General features: G+C 37.6%; 3 protein-coding genes and 2 long non-coding RNA genes across 33 annotated transcripts in view; 3 read left to right on the forward strand and 2 right to left on the reverse strand.

Annotated features, from left to right (window-relative positions):
- The window catches only part of stumps (DBB domain-containing protein stumps), a 119,272-nt gene extending 114,188 nt beyond the window's left edge, over nt 1–5,084 (forward strand). For all 3 annotated transcript variants that reach the window (XM_076521738.1, XM_033476542.2, XM_076521739.1), the window contains 6 exons: nt 756–1,169; nt 1,263–1,382; nt 1,455–1,549; nt 1,625–1,841; nt 2,576–3,139; nt 4,945–5,084. In XM_076521738.1, coding sequence (XP_076377853.1) covers nt 756–1,169; nt 1,263–1,382; nt 1,455–1,549; nt 1,625–1,841; nt 2,576–3,139; nt 4,945–4,961 — 1,427 coding nt within the window. In that variant the 3' untranslated portion in view covers nt 4,962–5,084. The remainder of the gene's footprint in view (nt 1–755; nt 1,170–1,262; nt 1,383–1,454; nt 1,550–1,624; nt 1,842–2,575; nt 3,140–4,944) is intronic.
- LOC143259454 (uncharacterized) lies at nt 4,796–8,115 on the reverse strand. The gene is made up of 3 exons (XR_013033370.1): nt 7,975–8,115; nt 7,385–7,524; nt 4,796–5,325 (listed from the first exon to the last, which is right to left on the reverse strand). It is a non-coding gene; the product is annotated as an uncharacterized LOC143259454 (long non-coding RNA).
- Nucleotides 8,116–8,133: 18 nt separating this feature from the next.
- Nucleotides 8,134–10,637, forward strand: LOC117223946 (WAP four-disulfide core domain protein 2). Of its 3 annotated transcripts, none has more exons than XM_033476553.2 (4): nt 8,134–8,267; nt 9,578–9,687; nt 9,760–9,935; nt 10,196–10,637. In XM_033476553.2, exons 2-4 carry the CDS (start codon nt 9,629–9,631, stop codon nt 10,444–10,446), a joined length of 486 nt encoding a protein of 161 aa, XP_033332444.1. In that variant the 5' UTR covers nt 8,134–8,267; nt 9,578–9,628; the 3' UTR covers nt 10,447–10,637. The 3 variants fall into 3 exon arrangements, with proteins under 3 accessions (XP_033332444.1, XP_033332445.1, XP_033332443.1); XM_033476554.2 differs by lacking the exon at nt 8,134–8,267 and adding an exon at nt 8,612–8,776; XM_033476552.2 differs by lacking the exon at nt 8,134–8,267 and adding an exon at nt 8,612–8,771.
- A 521-nt stretch (nt 10,638–11,158) lies between these two features.
- Nucleotides 11,159–13,815, forward strand: LOC117223948 (uncharacterized). 22 transcript variants are annotated; one of them, XR_013033360.1, is made up of 8 exons: nt 11,159–11,276; nt 11,359–11,384; nt 11,448–12,208; nt 12,288–12,401; nt 12,471–12,619; nt 12,711–13,046; nt 13,115–13,568; nt 13,640–13,815. It is a non-coding gene; the product is annotated as an uncharacterized LOC117223948 (long non-coding RNA). The 22 variants fall into 22 exon arrangements; XR_013033357.1 differs by having other exon boundaries at nt 12,474–12,619; XR_013033352.1 differs by having other exon boundaries at nt 12,522–12,619.
- Nucleotides 13,816–14,080: 265 nt separating this feature from the next.
- The window catches only part of Orct (Organic cation transporter), a 31,652-nt gene continuing 27,488 nt past the window's right edge, over nt 14,081–18,244 (reverse strand). For all 4 annotated transcript variants that reach the window (XM_033476545.2, XM_033476547.2, XM_033476544.2 and 1 more), the window contains exons 3-10: nt 17,550–17,841; nt 16,912–17,170; nt 16,320–16,488; nt 15,980–16,210; nt 15,479–15,693; nt 15,214–15,395; nt 14,784–14,920; nt 14,081–14,703 (exon numbers count right to left, since the gene is read on the reverse strand). In XM_033476545.2, the coding sequence (XP_033332436.1) occupies nt 14,586–14,703; nt 14,784–14,920; nt 15,214–15,395; nt 15,479–15,693; nt 15,980–16,210; nt 16,320–16,488; nt 16,912–17,170; nt 17,550–17,841 (1,603 nt within the window). In that variant the 3' untranslated portion in view covers nt 14,081–14,585. The remainder of the gene's footprint in view (nt 14,704–14,783; nt 14,921–15,213; nt 15,396–15,478; nt 15,694–15,979; nt 16,211–16,319; nt 16,489–16,911; nt 17,171–17,549; nt 17,842–18,244) is intronic.

The following is an 18,244-nucleotide window of genomic DNA, read 5'->3' on the forward strand; positions in this document are numbered from 1 at the left end:
CAGGCGTGGCCTTTTTGGGGGACGTAATATAAATAAGAGACCCCAGTCAGTCAACGAGTCAACAGGCGTGGCCTTTTTGGGGGACGTAATATAAATAAGAGACCCCAGTCAGTCAACGAGTCAGTCGGTACTTTTCAGTTTAGTTTTGCTGAGCCCTCAAACCGTTTCGCTACGGCGGGCCTCGCCGCGGAGTCCCTCGCGTAGAACGGAGCACCCTGCCGAAAGCAGGAACATCAAGCGCGCGCAGTCTTCAGCATTCGGGGCCAAGTCTTTTGCTTCGAAAACGTTGGATTAATATGGCCAGATTTATTACAATTGATCGTAGTTTTTGGTAGATGACAGCGTCTACGAACAGAGGAAAGCGAGGCGATTGCCCTTGTTTGAACTTTTGGCTCCATTGTTGTGACCGGTGACTATAGTCGCCCGTCGTGTATAGGTGGCATCTTGTGGCCGGTGACTATAGTCACCCATCGCATGCGGGTGTCGTTTTGTGGCGGGTGACTATAGTCACCCGTAGTAGCGAAAGGGTTAATAAATCTAATCGAAAGAAAGCTGCGCGAATGCGAGGAGGAGAGGTGCAAAAAAGGATCGGGGGGAAGGGGGAGGAATAACGCAGAAAGATGAATGAAAGAAGGATGACCAATGAATGGAGGATTGTTATTATTAAGTCGGTTCGATTGTTCCATTTCGAAAGTTGCAATACCGTTCTCGTTTCTTAGAAGATTCGATTGTCAATGGGATCTCGATTTTTCTAGGACCAAAAACGCCCACGTCGAACATATCGAGCCAGCAGCCGTCCAGGACAGCGACGCCCACGCAGAGTCGTCACGACGCTCACGGCCGCGAGGAGAACAGTCAGTCCTCTTGTTCCTACGGCAGGACCGCCTCGAGCTCGAGCGGAAAGTCCAGGGAGCCTTCCGGCCCTCAGGACGAGCTTCTGGAGATCATAAACGACTTCAAGAACAACGTGTTCACGATCAACGAGGTCGAGAGGCTCGTGGAGAACTGGCGGAACCGGAACGACGTCCAGCAGAGCTTCAAGGACAAGCAGAGGCAGCTGACCGCGATGAGGGAGGAGTACGAGAGAATACAGAAGAGGTTGAAGGAGGAGATGAAGGCGCCGACCCCGTTCGACAGGATCAGGAAGTTCTTCTCCAAGGGGAAGAAAGGTGAGAAGAAGGATAGAAGCGAACGGCGGTGATCAATTTAACGTTACAGCTTGCCGAAGAACACATTGTAACACGCGCGTTTTCTTTGGACAGATTCGAAGGACTCGGCGAGCGGAAGCGACGATTCCTCCGCGGCCAGCAAAGCGGAGAACATCAACGGCGGATTGGCCGATCGCAGGCCAGTTAGCAGTCTGAGTCTTCGCAGCGTGTCGAGTACGTGGCCGTTGTTCGTTGAAAGCGAGACAGGGAAACGTGTGTTTGATATCTGCGTTTCTATTTCCTCAGGTTCGTCTTCGTCCGGTAGAATGAGCACCGCCAGCGGATGCAGCGGGACCAGCCTCGGTGACAGTGGAACTCATTCGGACACAGAAGATAGGAGAGTATGTGTCAGAACCGGAAATTCAGTTTTCTATTTTTGTCCGAACGAATCTCGATCAGGGTCGATGTAATTGCAGTTACAAAACGCGAGGGAGGACAAACCGGGAGTAATGTCCTACGAGATACCGCCTGCCCCGAAACCTTTCGCCGGCAGGTACTCGCCCGCACTCAGGTACTCGCCGTCGCCTCGATCCTCTACTGGAAACGACCTCGACCTCAGACCTCAGTTACCGTCGAAGGCAGAGGACACGGAATATTACATCGCCTTTCCTCCTTCGGGATTACCCATTCATTGTAAGAATCGTCCGCGTTAAGTGCAGTCAGTTACAGTCATTTCTCCTAAATATTCGGAGGTTGGAATTGAAACCGGAAAATCTGAAAATAATAATAATAATATTATAATATAATAATAATATAATATTATATTAATACTATATTATAATAGTAATATATTAGTAATATAATATATTATACTAATACTATATAATAATATATTATATATATAATATAATAATAATATAATATTATAATATAATAGTAATATAATATTATACTAATACACTATAATAATATTTTATAATATAATAATAATATAATATTATACTAATACAATAATAATATTATAATATAATAATAATATAATATTATACTAATACTATAATAATATTATAATATAGTAATAACATAATATTATATTAATACTATATAATAATATTATAATATAGTAATAATATAATATTTCTGATATTTTTTTTTTTTTTATTAAAACACTTGATATATATTATATGTAATTATTAATTATCGTAGATATGTAACAATGAAACAAACTTATTGTGACCCATTCTTATAGTGGAAATTAATTCTTCGGTTCTAAATTTCTTATAAACAATTTTTTTAGCACATTAAATAAACACGTAAGCACATACCATCGGTGGTACACAGAACGTATAAGTATAATATACTGAATTAAGTATATTACCTCAATTTTATGAAATCTTTGAGATTGAAAAATTCCCATTTTCCCACAGCGTTCAAGCCGGACCACACCATGAAGGAACCAAAGACACCCAGCTCCCCGTGCGACCACCCTAAATACCTAGAAATGCTCCAAGGTTCGTCTCCAGCGAGCGCGGACACCCCGGACACGGATCCGCCGAGGCATCCTGGTAACAGTTACGCCAACGTCGAACCAGCAGCGGCGAATTCAGCTCCGGCACCGCCTGCAGGCATGTGCATTCCCACGAACTACATGAACGTGACACCTGGACACGTCACGCCGATCCAGGAAGCCCAGAGTCAGCAGAGGCACTCGGCCGAAGTGGCCCAGACCCCTGAAACCTCGAAGAACCCGGCCAAGGTTGAGACTCCAATGACAGAAGACGCCAAGACGCCTGCTGAGGGTCAAGGTCCGGCGATAGAAGCAACGGCTGCGAATAAAAGCAACGAGGAGTACGTGGAAACGGATCTGGTGAACGGTTCCTGTGACGTCGACGTCCCTGACGGCGCTAGAATGCCGGATTACATGAATGTGGATCTTTCCCAAGAGCTCAAGATCGCCAAGAAGGCGCCTGCCCCGCCTGTACCTCCCAGAGGTGAGAGTTCTACTCGAAATTCTATGGTGGATGCATTCTTAACACCGAAAGACTAGGGTTTTTTAATCTACTTCCGCTGATGTCTATAGGCGTCTAGATAATTTTAGCAAATTTCTGGCGCCTATAAACGACTAGTAAATATATATAATATTACTAATAGATATATTAGTATATAAATATATTACTAATACATATATTACTAATAAATATAATACTAATAAATATATTACTAATAAATATATTACTAATAAATATATTACTAATAAATATATTACTAATAAATATAATACTAATAAATATATTACTAAATAAATATATCACTAATAAATATATTACTAATAAATATAATACTAATAAATATATTACTAATAAATATATTACTAATAAATATAATACTAATAAATATATTACTAAATAAATATATCACTAATAAATATATTACTAATAAATATAATACTAATAAATATATTACTAATAAATATATTACTAAATAAATATATCACTAATAAATATATTACTAATATTATTAACGAACATATGTAATACAGGGTTCAATTTTTCGACCATTTTAACATAAATCTAAAAAATATTACAAATACTACATGCAAGGTATATACGTAAAAATCTGTCATAGCCAAAGGGTTGGACTATGCGTCAACGCAATGTTTAGCAGACTATTGCAGTGATTGTGCAACAAAGTTTTATAAAAGGTCGTGATCGTTTGGATAGTGCCAAGGTTTCTTTGCCTCGCGAAAAAAAACCGAGCATTCGCGAGAACACTATCGGCGTACTCGGAAACCCTTTGAAAGAAGTCCTTAAGAAGGCTCGGAGTGATTCAAAAGGCTCGTTGAAAGCCCGGTCGCAAATTGGCATTCCAGAGGAACTAATCACCCGACCGTTCCCTTTTACTCTGCGAATTCACGGAGGCTGGTTACTTAATCGGACTCTCATCGTCACCATTTCTTGAAACCTTCTCGAGTCGCCTTAAAAGACCAGCTTCTTCCCTGCCGGTAATCGCTTCATTGTAACATCGACGTTATTCAGGATATCGAAGCCCTCGTTGATTTCGAATTCAGGATATTTTTCTCGTCGGAATGTAATGCTGGTAGCTCTGTTACAACACCGCATCCTGTAACATTGTTTCGATCTAGCACGATAAGAAAATTGCGAAAACCTTTGTACGACTCTGTAGTTCTACAACACTGGATACTAGCACTTTGTTTAACATATTTAAAAATTAAATAACCTTAAAATATTGTCGGGAAGGAATAATGAACCATAATGGCTTTACATAAAAATATAATTATTATAATATAATAATATGTATAATATATAATATATATAATAATATATATTTATAATATAATATAATTAAGGGTATATAAATATATAATTATTATAATATAATAATATATATAATATATAATATATATATATATTTATAATATAATATAATTATATTTTTATGTAAAGCCATTATGGTTCATTATTCCTTCCCCCGACATTATTTTAAGGTTATTTATATACCCTTTCGCTGAGAGAAGTGATACCATGAAATACCATGAAATCTACAATGACCTTGTAGAACCTGCAAACAAACCTAAATTACAGACTTTTTAAAAAGGTTAGAAGGTGAAGAAATTTATTAAATTACGGTTACATTAAATGAAAATAATATTTTCGTTTTTATATCGTTTTGTGTTATACATACATTCATATTTTCTAATAAAAGTTAAGCTGCTTATATAAAATTAAAAAAAAAGATGTTCGTCTATATAATTTGTTTCTTATATTTTCTGTTCCAGGCGCCACGAAGAAGTGAGAAGATGACAGGCCAAGGACGCGCAGTCCTTCTCCTCCCTTCGGAACAAAGGACCGTCAGCGAAATGTGCCTTCGACGATTGTGTTCTTCGTTCACGAACGCCGAAGTGATCGTGCGACGCCAGTGTTCTTCGTAATTGTTAGTATTAATAGCGTGTAAATGTAAATCGTGTAAAAACGCTCGTTCATCGAACGGAGGCCATAAAACAGTCCCTCATCGATATTCCGTGCACGGTTCCAAACTCTTCTGGCTCTTTTATGTACATTGCTTTCCCTTCGCGTTGTCTTCTCTTCACTTTCGCTCGAATACTCGAAGAGACGTGACTTAATCTTAGAAATTTTAATGTTAATACGCCGGCACGCGTCTGGAACGTTTAACAAGAATTATTCGGCTTGTTCGTCATTCGACGACGAAAAAGGAATATTAATTATTATTATTATTATTATTATTATTATTATTATTATTATTATTATTATTTTTATTTTTATTTTTATTTTTATTTTTATTTTTATTTTTATTTTTATTTTTATTTTTATTTTTATTTTTATTATGAAAAATGTCCGAGACTTTCAGTTAAGTTTCAATTAGTTTATACGTGTTTCGAAGTTTGGAGATTACAATGATTTTTGAGGTTTTTTTGCGAACCGTCGCAACATTTCCAAGATTCCTGTATAGAATCCAAACTCAACCGTAGTTTTCTTACATATACGATATCGCAATTTAGATAATTGTTAGCCGAATAATTGCACCTATTTTGTAATACGTCGATTTCAAGGATTCGAGAATCCTCGGAGGCTGTACATCCTCCTCGGGATCGTATGAAGATGGCGACACGTAATTCGTCTTTTACTCGTTAGGCTAAGCGAAAAGGTGATCAAGAACATTCGAGGCCCAAAATTAACCACTACTAAGTTGTACATTAGTTGATTAGTCGATTAATTTGGATCTCGATCCAAAACATGGAATACAATGCTAGCGAGCGCCAAATCAAAGTTTCGTCGTTTTGGCTGACAGCCAAAATTGAAATTCTGTACATATATATACGTTCCCTTCGTTTCTATCCTGTCACCGTAATCCCAATATAACTATTGTTTTCTTCGAAACATTAAGTGCAAGCAATAACGCCCCCACAACGCCGATAGACTGTAAAGAAAAAATGGCGTCGCGTGGTCGTCGACCTGTTATCATTGTACAGACGCCGAAAGGTCTCGGTCGCAACTGTCGCATATTATGATCACGCGTCTCAAGTACCAAGAATGCATTTAACAGTTTAATTGTAATTGTAACACGTTAAACTATAGCCATTTTGCGTAACTTTTTTTACCGGACCCGTCGGGTCCCTTCTTTTCTATTTATGTTAACGTACCAATAAAGAATGAAATCGCAGAGCGTTTATTGTTGAGCTGCGCTGACTGGCGCTGCGGTAGAAGTTAATCGTTAATTATTTTCACGAGAACTTGCGGTGAAGTGGAAAATCAATATTACAAGATCTCTCTCTCTCTCTCAATATTTGCTCTGAAATCCAACCCACTTGAGCATCAATGGGAACTTGATCTCTCGGTTCTCAGAATATCCGCATAATTCATAATGCAAAACGACGACGATCACTTCGAGTACAGTAAATTCTCTCCAGTTGTCACTGACGTGTAAACAGAAATGGACAGTTTTGGTAAAGGAGACACGATTATTCGAGCCTCGTGGCTCGTTCTTATAGTTGTTGACAATCGGTAACTATAAAAATGAGGTACAAGACTCGAGTAATCGTATCTTCTCTTCCCAAATTGTCCATTTTTGTGAGCAATCTAAGCGTGAATTAGGGAGAATTTATTGTACACGTTGAGGGACAATTGGAGAGAATTTACTGTATCTGCAAATTACAATTATAACAATACAGTAAATTCTCCTTAATTGACGCTCAGCTTGGAAACAAAAATGGACAATTTGGAAATTGCTCGTTTTTATAGTTACCAATCGTCAATAACAATAAAAACAAACCGCAAGACTCGAGTAATCGTATCTTCTCTTTCCAAATTGTCCATTTTTGTGAGCAATCTAAGCGTGAATTAGGGAGAATTTATTGTACACGTTGAGGGACAATTGCAGAAAATTTACTGTATCTGCAAATTACAATTATAACAATACAGTAAATTCTCCTTAATTGACGCTCAGCTTGGAAACAAAAATGGACAATTTGGGAATTGCTCGTTTTTATAGTTACCAATCGTCAATAACAATAAAAACGAGCCACAAGGCACGAATAATCGTACCTCCCCTTCCCAAATTGTCCATTTTTGTTTCCAAGCTAAGCGTCAATTAGGAAAAAAGTTTACTATAATATAGTCGTCGCTCGCGTGTTGCGTTCCGTGAACTGTAAAAGAATTCGAAGAATCAAAAATGTCTTCGTATTAGATTTCTGAGGTTACCTCGTGTGAAAAATGTTGCTTCGCTCGACATAGCAAACCGGTCGACCTCGGAAGTCAATGCATCCGAACAATTATGCAACGAACGTGGCAACTTATGCAGATCCGAGGCATAGTACGAAGAACAAAAATTATCGGCATGTCTGAAAGCAAGCATTTTTCAATCGAAATTCGTTAGCCGACCATTATTCTACTGGATCCTCGATAAACATATTTCCTCTCCTCTTAATAACTTTATAGTAACTCTCCTCTTAACTTAATAACTTTATAGTATAATATATAGTATAATGTATAATATATATATATATATAATATATATATAATATAGTATAATATATATATATATAATATACATAATATAGTATATATATATATATATATATATATATATATATATATATAGTATATATAATATAGTATAATAACTTTATAGTAACTCTCCTCTTAACTTAATAACTTTATAGTATAATATATAGTATAATGTATAATATATATATAATATATATATATATAATATAGTATATTATATAATATATATATATAATATAGTATAATAACTTTATACAAATTACTTCAGTGTACCGTGATTGTACCTGCCGTTTCTGACGATCGGTAAAGATAAACATTTCTTCGATATTTTTCAGACAATAAAACGCGGCAACGTTCAACGACGAATGATGTCACGACGCGGTTTGCGCGACGACGACTCTGAATTAAACATGAAGACTCGGTATTCATCGGCATCGTTAAACTGTCTCTCGCAGCGTCCGGCAGGAAAAACCAGTCATTCGCGAACGGATTCGAGAAACTCGCGCCTCGTGACAAATTAAACAACGCGACTCGCGGCCTGACGAAGAATTAAAAATCGACCGAATTATGATAACAGGTACACCGTAAAAAGAACAGCTCGTTTGTAAATACGAATTAACCACACATTCCACGCTTGAACCTCGCGGTCTGCATAACGTCTGCCGGTAACGTGATCGCTCGTTAATTCCGTGTAAAAAGTCTGGATAATTTATTTCGTCTCGAAGAAAAAAAATAGGAGATAAACGAATACGAGCAGAGACAAAAAATAAAAAGGATGCGGTTTAACCGAGCGGAAACCGTCGAGACTTCGACCGCCCCGCGTTCCTTTTTTCCCCGAGGCTCTCAGGAACCACGAGAAACTTCCTTCCGCTCCATTTAGATTTCTCGTTAGCTGAATTCGCTGCGTCGATTGGCATTGCGGTCCAGCATCCGAGGCGGGATCGACGTCTCCGGTTTTATCATCGACAGGCTTCACGCACGATTCACCGTAAAGTGGGGATCGATCCTATATAGCGGGGAAATTCGTCTCCCCGCCGGCAAAAGTGCAAAAGACGCCGTGTGACCTGTCTGTCGTTCTCGTGTACGGTGATAATCGGTTATTAAATAATTGCCCAACCCCTTGTTCCACCATTTTCTCACGGTTACAACGATTTAGAACTCTCTCGATCCTAGTGATTTCATGGAGGAAATAGAAGATTTCTGTTGTTGTCGCGTGTGCCCGCATTTATTTGAGTGATTAAACGTGCTGCTCGCGAGAGGACAGAATTTTATTCTGACCTGGAACGATGGAATAATATTATGGATAATAATATTGGAGAGTAATAATATATATATAATATTGGAGAGTAATATTGAGAGTAATATTGGAGAGTAATAATATATATATTCCATAGCAATATTATTCCATTGTTCCAGGTCAGAATAAAATTCCTATATATATATATATATAATATTGGAGAGTAATATTGGAGAGTAATAATATATATATTCCATAGCAATATTATTCCATTGTTCCAGGTCAGAATAAAATTCCTATATATATATATATATATATATAATATTGGAGAGTAATAATATATATATATTCCATAGCAATATTATTCCATTGTTCCAGGTCAGAATAAAATTCTGACTTATATATATTCCATAGCAATATTATTCCATTGTTCCAGGCCAGAATAAAATTCTGACTTATATATATATATATATCAATGGAATAATATTACGCTTTATCTACCAGATCTTTAGCTTAGCAGTGTTAAAAGATCAATTGTTTAAATATTGATACAAAATATCTGCTACGAGAGAAAGAGAGAGAGAGAGAGAGAGAGAGAGAGAGAGAGAGAGAGAGATGTAGCGAACTTAATGGGAGCCCTTTGCTTTCAGTTCCGTCGGAAGTGCCATCATTTTGCTAGGGATCGTCAGAACGGCCTAAGGATGAAGTTATGGCTGGTTCTTCTATCGATAATGCTAACCGCGACCGTTGGTGAAATGAGGTAAATTCTATTGTCAACAATTTCAACAATATCGTGGAATTCGTCCCATTTTGAATAATACGATCACCGCAGGTATGAACCTTTCACCGAGAAATCAGGATCTTGCCCACCGCCTCTGCCAGTTCAAATCTGCAGCCAGTCCTGTTTCACCGATGGCCATTGTTTAGGAATCGGCAAGTGCTGTCCGACTATTTGCGGAGGAACTGTCTGTTCGAAGCCTGTAACGATGCGAGCAGAAAATCCACGAGGTGTGACGATCTTTTTAAAAAGCAGCCAGTAGACTTCTCGATGATATTTTTACACAAATCTGTTGCATAAACAAATGTATCGTCGTGTGAACGACTGAGTTTAAACTATCGTTGTGTAAAATGACTAAGTGCTGATGGTCTTTTAATTACTGAAACACGTGTTTTCGACGAGACGATGTTTAACTTATTTGATGATTGTTAATCTGAAGTTTGTATTCGAAACTGTTTGGGCAGCATGACATAAAATTGTTCGGTTACAGAGAAGGCAGGATATTGTCCAGCAGTGCCGAAAGGACGATGGGTATGCTCGCCGACCTGCAACATTGACAGCGATTGCAGAGGATCGCTGAAGTGCTGCAGAAATCGTTGCGGTGCTCTGACCTGCCAGAAACCGGATCTCGAGGTGCTCGAATCCGACGAGCTCCCGGAAGATTCGAACATCTTTAGGAACCCTTACGAAAACCGCAGAAGCCTAGTAGACGCCTATCCCTTTTACGATAATCCTTTATAATAATTAACAAGGATAGATGAAAATTTTGTTAATTGAACATCGAGAATTTTATTCGTTTACGTCTTCGCAAGTGCCATATTTTAAAAAAGATAAACTCTAGAACGTTGCTATTATTTTCATAACAATGAGTTCTGTTTCAAATGTAATTTCAACCATCATCTTCCCTTTTTAATAAATATTATTATAAACCACGTAGTAAGCGTACTTTTATGATTGACATAATCTAAAACAGACCCCTAAGGAAGGACTCGTAATTATTTTTTACGTGTTCGAGTTAGAAACAGTGAGTTCTGAACGATTATCCGTTTTTTGTTTGCATATTGACCATTCGAACGAATGATTCGTGCCGCTATTCCCATAGAAACAATGTAAAATCCGGCACGAATCATCTGCTTCAAATATCAAAACAGCGCCTCTCGCGGCGAAACTGAGAAGCTCGGTTCAGGGGTCCGTACAGCGCCAATTAGTCCCGTGGCAAAACGCTCAAACTGTTAGCCAAAATCAACTGTTGGTAATTTGGCTAGTAGCTTGAACGTTTTGCCGCTGTACTAATTGGCGCTGTACGGACCCCTGAACCGAGCTTCCAAGTTTCGCCACGAGAGGCGCCACTTATTAGCTAGTAGTTTCAGCGTTTTGCCACTGTACTAATTAGCGCTGTACGGACCCCTGAACCAAGCTTCTACGTTTCACCACGAGAGGCGCCACTTATTAGCTAACACTTTCAGCGTTTTGTCACATACTAATTGGCACTGTACGAATCTAGAACGAAACTTCAATTTACCTCCAACGTGCAAAGTGATGGTTTCAACATTAATTATAACAAAATTAGAGTATAAAATAACAAATCTATTATTATATTATGCCTTGATATAACTGTACCAATATTATTTTCAACAATTTTCAAAATTTCAGATTCGCTTGAATGCATACCGATGCAGGTAAGTTCAAACTGCGACCAATTTCTTTCAATTTATTAATTTTTGTTTAATTTATTAACACAGGCTGGAGAAACAAAATTACAACTGTTTCACATGAAGCAAATTTGAAAGTTTGCCGGTAAGAAAAGAAGGGAATAGAGACATTCACTTGGAGAACAATTAACTAAACTATGAATACGTGAAGCCGGCCTTCTAAGCGCAAAGACGCAAAGATTTTAATCGCTTAGCACAAAATTGCTCCCGATTAACGGTTCTATTAGACAAAGGAGATTTTGAAGAAATGTCTATTGTGGCTGCGATTTACGTGCAGGCATTTGACAGTCGCACTATTGTTGTGAACCGAGAGCGGCCGTGACCGCGATAGAGATCGAGAGGACGGTTGTGTTTAATTCAATTGTTAGTCCTTACAACTGACACATCAGTATTAATGCGTTACTGGAAAGGATTAACTAAACTTTAAGTGGAGCAGCAAGTTCTATATTTTATTGTTTAATGATATGTGACATTTTTGTTACAACAATTTCCATGAATTATCTATTAAAATTCGTTTTGTTAGAGTATGAAGAGTGGAAAGTCATCCATAAAAGTAAGGAACATAAAATCGAAAGTACGAACGAAGTATCAAATTTATTATTAGATTCAAATGTAAATCTAGAAGATGATAAAGTTGGGATAACTTGCAACATTCAAGGATGTCCAACATTGAAACATTCAAATTACATTTACCTGTATTTCTAAATAAATCTGGCTTTGCCATTGATTAAAGAGATGCTGTCTGAAAAGCCATACAAAAAAGGCAAGCAGTTGATCATCTTAATATGGATGTGTGTAAATTAACTTTTGTTAATTTATTGTTGTTGTATTTGTTAGCAAAATATTACAATCTGTATATAATTTGTACAGATACTTGATTTCTAGAACATGGAAGAGCAAGCATTGGAGCGGTCTGCCACAATCAAACACAAAGAGAAGAAACAACATTCTTTAAATTTGATGATTCACCTAGCAAAAAAAAAGGTAAAACTGGCAATTGAAGATTCATGAGCTAGATGAAACAGAAGATAAGAGTAATTTTATGATAATAAGTAGGAACATTGATGTATGGATGAAAAATATGAAGTCTCCGAATTTTGACAGAATGTAAAGTCTTATGAGAAAAGAATGGAAAACAAAACTCACATGCTGAAAAGAAATCTGAGAAAGAACAGTTAACTACACTTCAAACGGAGCTGCAGGTTCGTTTTATATTTTATTGCTTAACGATAATGTTAAATTTTTGTTTGTAACAATTCCATGAATTATTTGTTCAAATTCGTTTCGTTGTAGTATAAAGAATAGTAAGCCATCTTATAGAGGTAGAGAATGTAAAATCCAAATTACACGAGAGAAGTATGAAAGCAATTGTTCATTAAAAAATTGTATCACGTTGTTAAAGAATTAATTATTTTTGCAATTAACGTAAACCGTTGGGAATCATTTAAATGTATATCTAGAAGAGGGTCGGTGCAACAATGGCACGTTTAAATCACATTTGCTCGTATTTCTAATTAAATCTGGCTTGCTACCGATTAAAGACATGTCGCCAGAAAAACCATACAGAAAAGACAAGAAGCAACTGGTCAACATCTCAAGTCAGATTAAATAAATCATCCTAATATGAATGTGAGTGAATTAGCCTCTTATGAAATATACATTCATAGTGCGGTTACTCATTTGTTTTATACTTTCAGCATTTTTTTAATCATTATTTTGTGCAAACGGCTTTGCAATTGTGAAATCTTCTACTGTAAGCGTGCGCTTTTGCTGCATGAGGTCAGCTACAAGTTACTTAGTTTCTGATTCATACAAGTTAATTGATAGACCTGCAACATTGTACCTTTGTCAATCAAGACTTCACAATTTTCTTCTAATGATACTTCTCTTGTTAATTGATTTGATTCGATAGTGTTGTCAAATGTTTCAGAAGAATGCATCGATGTATTAGTTTGTCTCTCGTCGACGTACTTATTTATTTCAAATTCTGCAATGTGTTAAACTTTTGTCAACCCAGACTTCGTAACATTCTTCTGAGGTATTAGTTTGTGTCACATACTGAACGTAGAATACAAAGTACAATACAATACAGAATAATACAACAATAAGTTGAAACTATGTTATTGCAGCATTAACAACGATATTGTTGAGGTAAGTTTAAGTTGTTAATACCTAACATACTCCAATTTGTAATGCAAAACTTCGTATCTTTATTTATGCAGGATCCCGTGAAATTTGTGAAAATCGAAAAAGAGAAGATAATATAACAATTGAATAATTGTATTGTTTTCGGAACCTATATACCAAATAAAAATGTAGATAGATAGATTGAAAGAATTAATAAAGACGTAGGAGTCTATTGCTTTGCAATTGCTTGAAGCTCCTACAAAAAAAGATAGTTTATTATAAGAATTTTTATTTAATTTCGATGAAAATTCAAGTTTGCATAAATATTTACAATCTAGTTGTAACGTGCGAGCAAACATAATTTATTTTTCAAAATGTAAATAATCAGTACGTATATATCATTTATTTTAAAAAAATGTAAATAATTACTATATACACTATCAAGACGGTCAGAACTATAGATAGACTCTGTTTGAATTTTAAGTAGGACGTAAGATAAGGATAAGGTCGACATTTAGTATTACAACACAGAACAGTAAAATGTCAAAGTCTTTGTATTTTTTATCCGCATTAGTCGCACGGAAATGTTCATTTTCCGCCCGAACGTTCCGACAAGCTTTTACAAGTTTACATTTCAAGGGCACTTACCACAACAACATTCAGAAATTAGAGTAAATGATATGTTTCTTGGCAGATTCGTTTTCCTTTTCGTGTGCTATCGATTACAGATATTATATGTACGTACATACAGAAGGTAAACGCTACCTTCTCACTTTCAATCGTCTGAAGCTGAAACTTTCAATGAGGATACCAGTAGTCCCTTGATTCGTGTGTTCCTGTGTTTCGTTCTCGGTCAGCGACGGCCTATATTTGATTGATCATGCAGCTTGTGAGGTCGAATGAGATTTGTTGGTGAAATTTTGCGGTGGACACGCTAAGATTCATTATGTGCGGGACACGTGTACACAGAAGGCTGTCTAGAACAGGCGGAATTCAAATACATGTTTTGAGCATAACCGATGTTCGCCTTGGAGATCACTGTCATCCGTTCTGCTTCTCGTGTACGCCGTTTTCTTGCGGCTTCAGTGGTTTTATCACGTCCACTTCGTTCAGCTGCTCTATGTCTAGGTGCTTAGTCTTCTCCTTTTTCGAAGGTTTTCTAAAACGACACATTCGTCGTGATAACAATCGAAACAACCATATACCTAAAAAAAAATAAGTAATCACTTCTTCACGTACTTTCCAAACAATTCGCCGTCCTGTATAGATTCTGGAAGTTTCCTGTTCAGTGTCTCCGGAAGGAGCAATGACATAACGCCACCGGTTAGTACGCACGACCCAAAAATAACGAATGGAAGAGGCATCCAAATTTCAGACTGTAAAAAGTCAAGAACTCAAACCATTTGTACACGTTCGAACAAATTAGAAACTTTTTTTTCATGTCACTTAAGGACCAATAGATGATTCGTATAGATTTTCTGAAAATCGTTTGATCTACATCAAAATTATCTTTATAAATTCTTCTTTATAAATTCGTATTTAGCACGCAGATATCCGTAAAAATCATCTATTGGAACGTAAACTATGCGTTGGACAGTGTAATTAATGCAGTGGACCATGTCCAACGAGCGGCTCTATCTTCGCAGCACGAAAGTATAGAATTATTTACCAGGTGAATGACATATGGAGCAATTACACCACCGATTCGAGCGAAAGTTGAACTGGCTCCGAGACCGACGTTCCGAATGACCGTGGGAAACTGTTCGGCAGTAAAAACATAAATAGCACCGTAGGAGGACGTGATGGTGAGTTTTCCGATCATGGCGAGACACACGATGAGCCATTGGGAATCTGAAAGGAGAAGTATCGTCAGAAGAAGGATTGGAATGATATCGAAATGAAAGAATGTACAAAATTCTTCGTATTCAACTAACCAGCAGGTACGAACAAGATTGCGAGTAGCGCCACTCCGGATGTTAGCATGCAGCCGCATAAGATAATCTTTCTACCCCAACGATTTAGGGTGAAAATTAGAAACGTGTACGCAGGTATTTCCACTAACCCAGAAATGAGGAAATTAACATAGTCGTTGCCACGGAGGTTGGCCACATGCCAGGAGAGCCCATAGTAGGTACCGCTATTTACAAGCCTGAAAATCAATTCCAGAGAATACGAATTAACAGTCGTTGATAGTCTGGATAATCTGCGAAATGAATCGAAATTGATGGTCTGTTCTGGGACAAGCCTTATCCTTTTGCTGTTTATCTACACGTGACTATACATTTACCGATTTCTTTTTTTAACAATGAGAAAAATGAATCGTTTAATAAATGAAAAGAACAGCAAAAGACTAACTGGCAAGGTTCTATCCTGAACTTTGCAGATTATTGATCGCAATTGTAAAAAGTCTGAGAGAAATTCCAAGGAAACATTACCAATTGAAAAACAGTAAAATGCTCTTCCGCCTCAAATTTGGATATCGGAAAAGATCGAACAGCGACGGTTTCTTGTAATCTGGAGCGCTGTCTTCATAGCTGTTGAGAAGTGTGTCCAGTGCCTCGCTTGGCATTTCCACGCCGTTTTCTAAGGAGGCTCGTTGAAGAAGATCTTTTGCTTCCTGCACACGACCTTTGGTTAACAGCCAACGCGCAGATTCAGGGATAAACCTAGGAAATTATTATGTTTAGCAAACTGTTGACGAGAATGATGGAATGATAATACAGGAATGTATAGTTTTGAGCGACCACAAACTAAGAAATAAGATATTGTACTCACCACCAATAAAGAAGGAACGCGATACTTGGCACGGTGATGGCCATTTGTAGCATTCTCCAGTCGGTTATAAAGTATGCAAATCCAGCGGTGAGTATGTATCCAGTCGTGAAGAACAGTTGACAACCAACTCCGGCTACCAAACGCTTCCTCGGACCCACCATTTCCAGGGCTAAAAGGCAACATTATCTGAAGATTATAGTGTCGTCATAGTACTGGAACGATATTTACCAGAGCTGCTACTTTCATATCAGAACATTCCACGAGTGGTGCCGTTTCCAAAATCGATGTCATGTTTGAAAAAATTAAAAAAAATATTCTTCAAAACTGGGACGGTAGAACTCGGATCCATTTTGGACCCGGTTTGTGCCCATATGCTTCATTAAGATCCATAAAAAAACTAACACGCCTAGATGGAGTATCTCAAAAAATATGTCAAGAGAAATTGATAAATAAAATTATGAAACATCCTGAACTTAAACAGTTATATTTTGTCAGAAATATCCGCCGTTCGAGCGTTATTAGAACGCACAATTGGAATAAAAATGGGAAACGACACACTGCATGGAACGACTTATTCCGTGTAACTATTTACCAATGACATAGGCGACTAGAAAGACCCCACTGGTAGTCGAGCCGACTATTAACCTGAAGATAACGTAGGATATAAACTCGGGTGCAACCGCGACTAGTACACCGCCGACCAGCTGTATGACTAAAGACAGGAAGAAAATTGGTCTACGCCCATATTTATCGGACAAACCACCGAAAATCATCGAGCCAAGCATGACTCCTACCATGAACAAAGAATCCCCCGTAGCTTTCAACCATGCCCTGTCGCAAACTAAGTTCCACTGAAAAGAAGCAACACAAACGGTTACATTACAGCCGAATCTTTCAATCAATTATCGCATAGCTACACTAGTGCTTCTTCGAAGGGGTGCGAAAAATTATATTGATGCATTCGCTCTGCTTTCTATGCTTGCAATCAAAACCTTTATCTATAATTGAGATCAAGCTTTTGACTCAAGTCAGTGAAACGAAATTAATTTGTCGTTTTAGCAACTTATCAGTACTTCTAGCATTGGGAGAGGACGCCAATGAAGAGTTTTGGGACTACCGATTATCTCTTAAAGCACTATTGTAGCACAGTGAAGTCAATTAGGACTTGGTTGATCGATTAGTAACGAGTTAGGTGCACGTGAAATGACGGACCAAAACTAGTGTATATACCTCAGAAGTGGTGGTACTTTTATATTTGCTTCTGTCGTACACATATCCCTCGCATCTCTTCAGGCCCTGAGTGTTGAGACCATTCGGGGAGAAGGGTTTCTGAATTGGAGCGTCGTTCGTCGACGTGTCGACATACCTGTCGATTGTAGTTTCATTAAAAAAGCTAGGAACGTCGTGTCTGTAACACTGCGACCATTCTTTCAGCTCGTCGTCCCATGGGTAGCTCGTGTTTATCACATTTCGGGGTAAAAAATACGTGGCGTTGTCCACGTTCTCATGCGGCAATACGCATCTGAAAGAAAATTGTTTCCTCTTCAAACCATCTCGTGTCGCTTTCGTTTGCATAATATCAATTTTAAAATGTTTCCGAGCAACAATCTTGATACCGAACATGGAAATTCATTAAATGCCCTAGAAAAATGTGAAAAATGTTGTCAACGCGATCAATGCGTATTATTTAATTGCAAAGTACTAACTAAGTCACTAAATTTAATATCTTTGTGTCTTGTGATTATGTACGGAATTTCAAATCGAATCTCTCCAGAGCTCTCGGACCTTGGGAACGCGAAACAAAAAAATTCGCAGACTCATAAAAATGTTAATACTGATAATTAGCATGTTTCCGTGTGCAAAATATTTTCTTTCCGACCTGCACAGTGATTCACTTCGCTCGGGTGGGTCCTATTACCGACACA

The sequence above is a fragment of the Megalopta genalis genome, chromosome 5, assembly GCF_051020955.1.
Source record: "Megalopta genalis isolate 19385.01 chromosome 5, iyMegGena1_principal, whole genome shotgun sequence".
NCBI classification, from domain to species: domain Eukaryota; kingdom Metazoa; phylum Arthropoda; class Insecta; order Hymenoptera; family Halictidae; genus Megalopta; species Megalopta genalis.